This window comes from Falco cherrug, chromosome 9 (assembly GCF_023634085.1).
Source record: "Falco cherrug isolate bFalChe1 chromosome 9, bFalChe1.pri, whole genome shotgun sequence".
Lineage (NCBI taxonomy): Eukaryota > Metazoa > Chordata > Aves > Falconiformes > Falconidae > Falco > Falco cherrug.
In genome coordinates, this window is record NC_073705.1 from 8,200,787 (window position 1) to 8,212,696 (window position 11,910).

At 48.1% G+C, this 11,910-nt stretch overlaps 1 protein-coding gene across 1 annotated transcript in view; it reads left to right on the plus strand.

Moving 5' to 3' along the window:
• CFAP77 (cilia and flagella associated protein 77) overlaps nucleotides 1-10,875 on the plus strand; it is a 61,704-nt gene extending 50,829 nt beyond the window's left edge. Inside the window, exons 5-6 of the mRNA XM_055720693.1 lie at nucleotides 1,172-1,267; nucleotides 10,684-10,875. Coding sequence (XP_055576668.1) covers nucleotides 1,172-1,267; nucleotides 10,684-10,752 — 165 coding nt within the window. The 3' untranslated portion in view covers nucleotides 10,753-10,875. The remainder of the gene's footprint in view (nucleotides 1-1,171; nucleotides 1,268-10,683) is intronic.
• The last annotated feature ends 1,035 nt before the right edge of the window (nucleotides 10,876-11,910 follow it).

An 11,910-nucleotide genomic window follows, 5' to 3' on the forward strand; every position in this document is an offset into this window, starting at 1 on the left:
ATCATCAAGCGTCTGTCTGCATCAATATGCCTTTAAGTCACAGGCTGCCCAGGTAAAGTCCTGGTATCAATTAAAATGGAGGCTCTGGTTCTTTTTACATGGCCACAATAGTAAAACACCCTGCTGTAACAAAGAATAAGTTTCAAGTTATCTTTGGTATTTATGTCATCCCATGCCAGGAGCTCTGCAGACTGTCCTTTGGACAGCAGCAGCTCTGCTTATGTTACCGGTGACAGTGGACAAAACAAAGAACAGCCAACAAATGTCCAAAGGACCAGCACTAGCCCCCATCCTGGCATGGTGTGGTTGATGCCAGCACCCACAGCAGTTGTTAGAGTGCAACACTGAGCTGTTAAACACACCAATATCGTAATAACATTTAAAAGCAGCCAATGACTGTTTTATTAGTTAATGGCTCAAAGAAGAGTCGAGCTAATATGGTAATGACCAATTTCAATGGGCTTACTGCCATCACAAACTATACTTTATAGTTGAAGTGCAAGAATACAGTGTTCTTAATTAGCAGCTACTTTATGAATACACAAGCCTAGGATGTTGGAAAGTGCATCCCTACCTTATCTATTAATGACTGATGTTTTTAATCACTAACTTCCCTCCATCAAGGTCCCAAAGCCTGCAGCCACCAATTACTGAGTTAAGCAACACAAACCTGCACTCTAGACCACAGAGCAGACAGATTCCCCAGGGTTTCATGCAGTGGCCAAAACATTCACCCGGTACTTGCACGGGCTTGTGCTGGGGCTATCAAGCACTGCAAGCTGCAATTAATCAGGAAAGCAACACATACTAGACAGCCAGGAAACTCCCCCACCATGGTGGGGGTGGTGGAAGTGACTTTCCCAGCTAGAGATGAGCCATTGCTCTAGCTCAGAGCACAGGGCTTCCTGCAGGCAGCGGTCATCTCCCTGGGATGTCGTATAAAGCAGACACCCTGAGAGCTGGCAGCTGCTCATGTTTTTCTCATCAGTGTGTTTTAGATACCATATTAGCCGCACAGACATGAGAAACTACCCAGATCAAGCACTTGTGATCATTAGTCCAAAGTGATTTTGATCATGTTCATCCCAGTGTCGTTACGGTGTATGACACCAACCCGATATATATAGCTGTGCAGCTGTTTCAGCCCCTTCTTGTTTACTTTTGGTTACAGAAAAACAAAGTACGTGAAACTCGCACCACATTTCTGCGAAAACACCCACTGCCTGCAAAGAAAGAGTCCTTCTGGCACCTGCCCCAATTTGAGAAGGTATGGAGCACTTGACTGAAGTCAGGGACACCTTCAATCCTTGCCCACATGCCCTGATAACACACAATGAAGGCAGACACAAGGCTCCCCAAAATCCAGACCTTAAAACGGTCCCTCATGGGATGTGGTCAAACATCAGCCCCTTCTGGACTTCAGAGTGGGATGCTTTTAGCAGCCATAAGCCCTGGAAGAGAGGCAGCAGTTGCCCAGATAAGGGCTTAATGACTTATTTTCTAACTTTTGTGCACTGTCATGAGCTTCACAAGATAAGAAGCACCTTTTTATGTCCCACTGTACTGGGGTGACCTTTGTTCTCTGCTGGTGTTCCTGCAGCTGCCCTACACAAGCAGGTTGGTAGCCTACCATTTGATCAGTTCTCGCCATAACTAATTCAAACCACACCAGATGTTTCAAAAAGCATTTTCACCCCAGGATTAGAACTTTCCAGAAAGTCTGCGCTCCTGATACCGCTCTAAACTATCTGACTGACAATATTCACCCTGAGACTGAGAAAAGGGTCTAGCCAGGTTACAGATGTGCGTGACACTTCCTTTAATTGATCCAAATAAGAGCCAAGGTGAAGATTTCTTGTTAAAGCAATGGGATCTAAACAGCTCCCTGAATTCATCTGCTCATCCTGCTATGCTCTGGGGTACTTGTTTGAATTCTGTTAGCTTTGTTTGTGGTGTAAATTACAGGGAAACTTCAAGTGAAGAGCTAGGGGGCATTTTAGGAAGGAAGGGAAAAGAGCTGGGCAAGCAGAATGGAAAGGAGACACCAGAAAGTCTGAAAGCACTGAAACCCTGCAGGGAGTTTACATGGCCAAAATCATATCTGGCATTGATAGATACCACTGCAAAGAGCCTCTCAGCCCTCCACCCTGGCCCTTGTTCTGATGGTTTTGGGGTTGGGTTGGTTTTTTTTGTTGGTTTTGTGTTTTTTTTTTCCATACTGTTGATTTTTAACCACAGTTTAAAACAACAAAGCAGCCTTGTGACTTCCTGAAGCTAATTCACTTGTACAAGTTGGAGAGTTTCGACCAAGAAATGTGTTTTGCACCACCTTGATGTATTCCTCTTACGTCCTGTCTAAGACTGTCCGATTAGCATATGTCAGTAATCATTTATCCCCACTGCCTGTCAGCACAGAGCTGCTGCTGCAGCTAGTGTCAGGGAAAGAACATGACCGATTGCTGTTAAACAGATTGTGTAAGTCACACGAGATACTGGGGCAAGCCTCCTCTTTAGAGCTTCGCTCACCCCAGACCTTTCCATCACTATTCATTTTTCAGCCTGTGTTTTCCTTCATGCTTTCCCTTTTGTTTCATCCATGACTGGGTTGGGTTCCTCCCCCAGCCACAGCTCTCAACCCTCTGAGTCTTTTCTTGTTCCCTCTGCCTTCCTCCTTCCTCTCCTCTTCCCTTCCTTCCCAGGAGCAGCAGCCAGGGGAGGAGGGACTGCTCGTTTTGCACAGCCTCTGCAAATTTTCTGTAGTCCTCCTTTCTCATTACATTAACCTGGAAGGTTTGCCTTTCCCCAGCTGCAGATCTAACAGGTACAGCCCAGGTTAGATCTTGAATCAGGAAGTTCATTACTCAGTTTCAGTGCTTTGTTTCCTCCATGGACAAGTAAGTCCTCTTGAACATCTATAGCCCAGTTCAAAGCAGTAACAACCCAGAGAAAGCTGGTGATTCATAAAGACACTTGGTAGCCTCCAAATGGTGCTTTAACTATCTCTGGAAAGCTGGGATCTCCATAGGTGATGGTGGAAGAGTCTTAAAAGACAAACCGATGAACTCCCCCTTCACCCAAACCCAGGGACTCCAGGAGTCACCATCGATCCCTCCTTTACAAGGGTGACAATAGAGAGCAATGCTCCGAAGAGGTGAGGGAGCTCGTTCTTCTGTTTCTGTCCTCATGAAGCCTTTCCTGGGCTGTTCCATGGTGGTAGATAACTACTTTATGACTTTAAGACTCAATGGCCTGGGCAGGCCAGCCGTTAGCACTGACCACTGTAGGCAGTTCACCAAAACACTGTCTTTAACCCATGTAACGCCCTCACCCTACTGCACGAGAAGCAATATAAAAAGCAACCACAAAAAAATATCACTTTACAGAAAGCTTGTTAACAGGCTCCCATCTGCATATTGTTTCCTACCAGCCATCAGTGACGTTGTCCTGCTCTGGGCATTACAGAAGATGCCTGTGACCTGGGAACAACTTCAGACTCTGGGCAACAGTATTCAGAGACTCCATGGCCCTGACCACAGCCCCACTTAGGACTATTTTCCCACATCACCTGAGGCTGCTGCAAGGTGCAGGGGTGTGACATGCCCTCGAGCCACTCAGTCACCCTGTCATCTGGCATGATGCCCTTCAGGCTGGCCTGCTGTGGGCAGAGCACCCATCTACTGAGATGGTTATAACCCAAAGCAGGGGGCAGCAGGAAGAGGAGAATTTTCTTCCTCTAGACCCATAAAAATCAATAAGGAGGATTTTTCTATTTCCATCCTGACCTCTGACAGAGAGCTGCAGAAACTGGGCATGGATGTCACTACTGGCTCTTAAACTGGACTTACCATTCAGTCCCTGTAAGACTGCGTCCTGGCACCATGCTAGAGCTTGTGGTGGAAGCATAAGACAAGAAAAAGGAGCTTTGCCCTCCCCGCTAATTGCCTCTGCTGCCTCCCTGCATTGCAAGGGCTGCATGACATTACATAGTCGTTCAGTCAGTAAAGTATAGACAAATTGACTATATTTTCATTTGGATTTAGCTTTCAGCACCACTGCTTTAGAATAATGGCCCACGCTATTAAGCTAACCGCGTGATTTACAGGCTCTCCTACACTGGGTGATCGCTCCCGCTCCACGTCTCGCTCTGGAGGACCGACCTGGTGGGTGGTCTCCTGGGCCCTCCAAACAGGTCGCAGGGAGCCAGTCGTGTCCTGATGGGCAGTTCATTAGGGAAAGTTGCTGAATTAGTGTATTTTGGTTTTTTGGTTTTTGTTTGTTTTTTGTTTTTTTTTTTTTTTACACAAAATTCAAACAGAAATTAACTCCTTACTCACCTCAGCAAGTGCCCTCCTCTTCCTCAGTCACCCCCCAAGGCAAACGGCCCCTGCCTTGCTCTGCCTGCAGTGACATGATTCCTGGGCTCAGGTTTTGCCACAGCTGGGACTGTGCACCAAGACTTCATTTACTTGTAGATGTGGGACTACATGCCCTAGGAACTGGACCTCAGGCACCCGGCATGGACATAGATAAATACTCCTGCCTGCCATGTTCACGGGATGTCCCCTGTCCCTGTGTCACTCATCACTAGTATCATGCTGGCTCAGGCAGAATGGCACCCCTCCTGGTGTCAACCAAACTCTGGAAAGGATGTTGCTGCCAAAATACAGCATCCCCACAGCCTTGCCTGGGCCAGCCCAGGGTGAGGCTTCAGCTACCTCCATCTGAACATTTGATAGTCACAATCCAAACCGGTAAGTCAATGCTGGCCGCTCCACCATTTCCAGGGCTCTGCCAAGTCAGTCCAGAAGGATTCAGGTAGAGACACCTCATGCAGCAGTGATGTAGGGCAGAGCTCACCCGTGTGTCAAAACAGCTCCGTGCACCACATGTCACTGACACACACCAGCGTTTTTCCTTTGCTCGTTAGAGATTTCCAACTTCCACAGATTTTCAGGGTGGCTTTCCAGAGAGAATAGTCTTGTTTACTTGACCAAACAGGGGGAGGAAAGAAAATGCAGCAACTTTGGACACCACTTTTGTCAACATGCACTGCCTTCCCGAGCAGATGAAACACGCTGCGCTCGATGCGCGATATGAATAAGCGATAAGCAATTGACGAGCAAGTGTTCGGGTACCTTGGCAAAAGACTTAATTTGCAACCTGGCACAAAATCAAAGGCTCTGTCAACGGCTGAGCGGCTCTCCCGCATATGCCTTGCGTTACCTGGGAAAGCTCTGTCAGGTAAATTTCCACTGAAAGTAATTAGAGGAATCCCCACTGTATAAACTTTGCAGCAAAATTCTGGGCTCCAGAATTTGATTCTCACCAGGGATCTGATATCTGCTCACAGCCTGATCCTTCGTCAGAATTAACAGTTGAGGTTTAACACATACACACAAAAATGTTCCGCATTTTTTTTTAATGCCTTACCTCTATTTTTGTCTAAAGAGCTGAACTGACAAGCACAGCTCATGTAATCTTGCAACTGGTGCCTTGTCAGAGAAGCCGTAGACTCTGCTTAAATAACCTAGGCTCGACAGGCACAGCGCCCAGTGGGCTGGCTTTTCAGCTATGGCATTTATCCTCCCTGGTTTAAGGGCAGCAAAACTTTGTGGAGCTGGAGTGCTTTAAAACTTGTCTCCTGGGGCCTAAACAGTGCTTAAAGAGTAAAGCAATGAGTTCAAGTGCTTTCTGTCGCCATGGTACCAGATCAAATGCCCCTTCAGCCCAAGTGATGTGAACTGGTGGGTCCCAGCCCCACAGTGACAACCCAAAGCAGCACCACTGGCCTCCAGCGATGACCTTGCCTACAACAGGCATCACGCAAAAAGAAACTACAACACCCTGCAGAGTTGCAGATGGGCAGCAGAGACCCAGCTACCCTGAGCACAATCCCTGCACATCTCCACTGGCACCACAGCAGGGATGTCACCTCCCACACTGCAGTCATTCTGTCACTAAATGCAGGCTCCAGTCCCCGGTCATCATCACTCCATTTTCCCATAGATTTTGGAGGTTTTGTTGCTTTGTCTAATAGCTGAAGCTTCCAGCAATGCTATTGCTCAAATCACAGCAAAGCATTTCCACAGTCCGACCTTTCCCAGTATCCCTTTGCACATGCCCTGGACACTCAACCTTTCCATCACACCTTGATGTTGCCCTCTGCCATGCTCAACCCTTCCTCATGTGTCCCTCAAGGACATGATAGCCCATCATTCCTCTGCTGTTTTCATTGCTCTCCAAGATCTACTGATGGACACAAGAAAACACCTCCCCTCCCTGTGCAGCCTTACAGCCTGGGCCATCTCCAGGGCAGGCTCCATCTATATCCAAGCCCTGGTGTCCAAATGCAGCACAAGCAACTGCTGGCAACCAGTGCCCCTTGCTGTTATGGAGATATTCAGCCACGAAGAAGCAGATCTGGGGTGCTTGCAGTGAAGTTAAACCACACACACTGTGTCAGGTTACAGGTGAGCACCTACCATTGCTTTCAGTGCTGCCTGCTGTTTCATACACAGTTCCACAGAAGTTCTTTTTAAATGGACTTGGGGCTTCATTCACCAGCCTATTCTGCCTTCTGCAGAGATGCTATTTACCAAAAGAAATCTATGAGAAGTATAACTCTTGCCTGGCATGAAAAGGGTCAGGATTCAAATCTCAGAAACACACAGGGTTGGTGTGAAAGCTACTGGCTCCAGTCTGACCCCAGGACAGCTGCCAAGGGAGGTACGTACCAGGTTACAACTCCAGCGCCTTAATTCTCCTTTACTCATACTATTGCCCAGACCAGCTGACCAGTGGACTCCAGCAAACATCTGTGGCCCTTATTTTCAGGGAAAAAAAAAAAAAAAAAGAATCCCAAATCTCCACGGGACATTAAATACAGCAGCCAAAAATTGCTGAGCACTTTCTGAAACCCTCCTGGGGTTAAAGAGAACGAGGATCATTTAGGCCAGACTGCCTTGTCCTGCATTTCGCTATCGTTCTTAGGATTTGAAAGGTGGGGAGAGAAAAATCAACCTCATCCATTAAGGCAGTTAAGCACACTGCTGCCAGGAAGAGCCACAGTATTTGTAACCCTAATAATCCAACACACCCCTCCGAGCACAGCTCATCTTGGATGGAATAACGTCTGTTTTAAAAGTACCTGCCTCTCTCTAACTTGTCATGGCATTTGTTGACAACCCTATTGAAAGCCGCTCTCGGTGCGGCTGTGAAGGATCTTTCAGCACCTCTTTCTCTTTCCTAGACAGTTTTTGAAAGGGAGGGGAGGAAAAAAAAAAAAAGCCATCAATACAGGGGGAAAAAGGCATCAGCAGCCAACATCGGCTGATGAAGCGCCTCACCTGGGCCCCCAGCACACCGCCTCCAATTAAATCAAAATGGTTTGTTTTTAATGGTCTTTTACACTGACAAGTGGGCTATCATTCCAGGCCTAGAGAGCTGTCAGGGAGCCGAGGCAAATCCTCCGTTGATAATGCCCAATGCTTCCAATTAGGAGCCGAGGCCGCTCCTGGCGCACTAACGATTCCCCAGCCTCCCCCAAGGCCCCTTCGGCGCTGGCTGTTTCGTCTTCCCTCTTCCTCCACCGCAAATTACTGACACAAAACGGAGGCGCCCCGGTGCCTCCTCACCACGCCGGGCCCCGGCCCTGTTGGATTTAATGAGGCGATGGAAGTTTTTGCGGATCTTTCGCTAAATTCTTTTCTTGTTTGACAGCTGCTTGAGTGTTGACCTTATAAAAGATTTAGTGTTTCTCATTATTTTCTGTCAAGCTTTACAAGTGATAGCTTCACGGAAATCATTTGCATCTCGATGTGCGCGCGCGCAGGTTTTGTCTGGATAGGGATGCTCGGCACGGCGTGCGTCAGTGTGTACACCCTACCCCTCTCCATATTGTGCATTTTATTCCCTCCTCCCCCCAAAAAAAAAATTTACAAACATGGCACTGTTTTGTTTGGGGAAAAAAAAAAAAACAACGAACAAACAGGAGAGGACTTAAAAAGCCGAGGATTTGTTAGACTCCTGTAAATGAGGGAGGTTTTGAAAAAGGAATAGAGATTGGTTCCCTGTAAAGAGAGCTCAAGAAAGTGTTTTGTCACCCACTAAAAGGATTCGATCAAATGGATGATGGAAAAACTACACTGTCTAGGGGCGGCTTTGTTGTTTAAGTGCCAAATCGTACAAGGCTGGGAAGCTGCCTTTGAGCAGGCGGGCAGAGCCAGGCAGGGCTGGGAGAGGAACGGGTACCACCACATCACCCGGCAGCCAAGTGTGGATCCTCCCAGGGCAGAAGGAGAGCTTGGTGCTGCTTATTGCTTGTTTCAGCCTCTTCATGGCTTCTTTCTCGATGGCTCCTATAAATCATCACAAAATTTAATCCAGCTTTATTCATTAAAACTTCCCACCAGGAGCTCAGCTTACTGATCACCCAAGGGTGCTCACACTGCCCAGCAGCTATGGCACACACACCCCAGCACCCACCTCAACAAGCCCAAACACCACCAACAGCACCCATGAAACCGTGGTTGGTATCTGGGATGTGTGCTCTGCTGCTGCCAGGGCAGCTCTGCCCTCCCTGTACCAGCTCAGTCTTTCTGCATCTCACATGCCATTTATTAGTCCTCCCATCAACATACCAGCTTCTGCTCACACCACGCATGTTCTTTGTACTAATGCTCAACACGTGATTGTTTACAGTCCTCAGATGTAAAGCTTTATCATAAATGAGAAACCCAAATGAAAATAATCCCCAAATACATATTTAAGTTTTAGGAGTGATAAGGTTTTTCATTGCCCCTCTAATTCTTTGAGGCAGACACAGAGATTACAACATCCCAGCTGCAAGTGTCCTACAGGTTTTCGTTTGCCAATAACAAATGCAATGAAGAACAGCAAAACATTGGTTTTTTTCAGCTGAAAACCACCGCAGCTCCAGCATCCTGCAAGGAAAACCACAAACTAGGCATGCCTGTCCTGCTGCAGCCAATGCTTTAAATCCACGATTCAAACAAAACCCTGGCATAACAGCCCATAACCACATCAGAGTAACAGTAAAGATCATCAGCTGTCTCTAGAGGAAGTACCTTCAGGTTCATAATTTAAAATATGAATTAGAAGAATCAGAGATGAGTATTCATCACTGGTGTGGCCTTCTCAACACCAGCCTCTGTCATAACAAGACCTTTGACCCAAGGACACCCTTATCTTGACTCTAATTACTGGCCCTCATTATGAGAAGGTTTCTCATTTTTTAAAATAGCAGTTGTCCCCTGTCCTACACCTGGTGCTTCCCACTTACTCATGCTGAGGGCAGAAGCTGGCATCCCTCACAACTTTGTCAAGGCTCTGCTAATTTTAATTACTGCCAGTTGTGGCTCAGTGTGACATTTCTCACCTGAGAGCTTTGTACCAAGACAGGAATGAGTAAACGGCCTTTCCCTCCCCTGTGGCTTCAACCCAGTCCCAGGCAGAATTTTCCCTCTGCCCAGTTCCCAGCACTGGTGGGCAGGGAGCATGATGGGGGAGGCAGAGGCACATTCAAGAGCAGCAGCTCAGCTGTCCTTACCTGCAGGCACTGAATTTTTCTAACAATCCCAGCTCTGTGAGAAAAAACTCCTGCATCTTTAATGGGAGGTTGGAGTTGGCCCGGCTGGGGATCATCCCTGTCAGCTCCCAGGGGCTGCCCACCTACTTTAGCACCCTTGGTTCTGCCTTCCCCACCTTTCCCTCCCTGAGAGGGGTTATGTCACTGCTGCTGCATGTGAGAAAGCAAAAAACATCTAGAAACAGCCATCTGAAGTTAGGCACTCAAATGCATATTTAAGTACCTGAACACCTTCCTCCAGAGAGGGGGAATAGCTAAATATGCTTTGTTTGTCTTGATTAATGAGATCACTAGCAAGCTTTTCAGGGCAAAGACTGCTGTGTATTTTTACATATGCAAAACCTGACACATCCAGCCAGCCTGAGCAGGGTGGGGGGAGCGGGAAGCAGCACAGCACATCCACACAAGGCAGCTGTGTGAATCACACTGGGGCAGGTAAAGCCCACGGCCCCCTGTGGTAAACCCACTTTGTGCATGAAGACACCCGTGCACCTCAGCAACCACCATACAGGTCTGCTGCACCTGGCTGTCTGTAACCCCACGGCTCACCCAAAAGGGCCCCAGGACCTTCCTCTCCCAGGTGACTTCCCCTCTGTTTATTTGTCATGGGCATTTATTCACACACCCCCACACCTAGAAGGTGATTCCTGGGGAGAGGCTGCTTGTGTGTTTGTTGGGTAGGTCATGCAGGAGTCCCCAACCCCAACAGGGGCTTTCCTGAGAGCCCTGAGCCCACCCTGGCCCCTCAGGGACAGCACAGTCCTGTATTGTAGCAAACAAGTCATATTTGTTTCAGGGTCCACCCTAAGGCATGCCAGCATTTGAAAGCATCAGACAAGCAACATACTGTAGCAAGGCTATGAGATCTTGTTACTAGCGCAGAATAAGAACCTCCTGAAGTCAATCAGAAAACTAGTCCTCAGTTTTAAGTGTTTAACTTCAGCTGGAGCTGCTGTCTCCCAAACGGGCAAAACCCCTGTGCCAATCCGCAGTCTCTTCCCTGTTTGTGCTACAACCTATTTTCGCTGGCTGGCTGCTCGCTGTAACCAATCCTCTATCTGCTCCTTTCGTTATAGGTTGGGCCTCATCTCAGTACTTTTCCAGACCGTGACGCTCATAAAAAGGCGTCCAGTGCCTCCCATTGAGAGCTGCCTGCCAGATGTGATCCCCTTCCCCAGAGCACCCACGCACCGAGGACCACAGCACTGTGCTGGGCACCACCGCCCTTAGACCCTGTGCCAGCCATAGGCTTTCTCTCCGGTTTTAAAAAGTTATGCTAAAGCAGATATAGCCAAATAAATCATAAACAATAGAGGAATGATTCTGTCTCAGCCTGCTCATTGCTTCGTGTCAGATGCACAACCACCTTACTCTGTCCAGTCACCACAATTCTCGTTGTGCTCAAGGTAACACCACGCACGCCGGGAGTGGGGCGGTGTGTGCACCAGCACAGCCCCAGAGGGAAGCAGAACAGTTTCCTTCACCGCCTGTTCTGAACAAATACATTAAACCCGGCCCTATCCCAGTTGATACCAAATCTGTAATACCTCATAACCCATCACTCCTTCTCATTTCTTTGCCAAACAGCTTCCCAGCACTGCCTGATTCAACAAAGCCCTCGCCGTGTGATGGCATCCAAACACCTGCTTTAAGCACGCTGCCAGACTGAGGCCCCACCACAGAGTGGTGCCTTCACTTGAGGACGGCTCCAGCCAGTTCCACACTCACCCTCAAACAGCTGCTGGTGCCCAGTGTCCCTCAGGGCTGAGCCGCTCAAGCAGTTGCTGAACAAACTCAAACTCCACCAACACCAACTCAGCATCACAGCACCCAAACCCCAGCTTGGTCACCAACAGGTGACAGCAGAGGCTCGGACAGGAACCAACACATTTAAAATCCATCTCCTCCCAACAGGGCATTGCACCTTAAGAAAATACCACTTGGTAATAACTGTGATTAACTGTGCATCTCCAAGATTACTAGAGGAATAATTAATTACTCCTGCATAGCCTGCTTCTCACATCTACTGTTATAGCTCAGATTGTACCAGATAATATTTAAGTCCAATGTTAACTCTCAATTTTCATATTCATCATGAGGTGTGCTCACCCCAGGGCCCTGCTCCAGGAGGTGACATCTGCTGTCCCAGGCAGCCCCAGCTCAGGTGGGGCCAGTAACAAGCACTGCAGAGGGGTGGGGGGTGCCCAGCATTTGTCCCACACACCAGCAGCCAAGGGACACAAAGAAGCCATGCTGAGCCCAGAGCTCACCCCCCACAACATTTCCAGCCAAACTTTTCAACC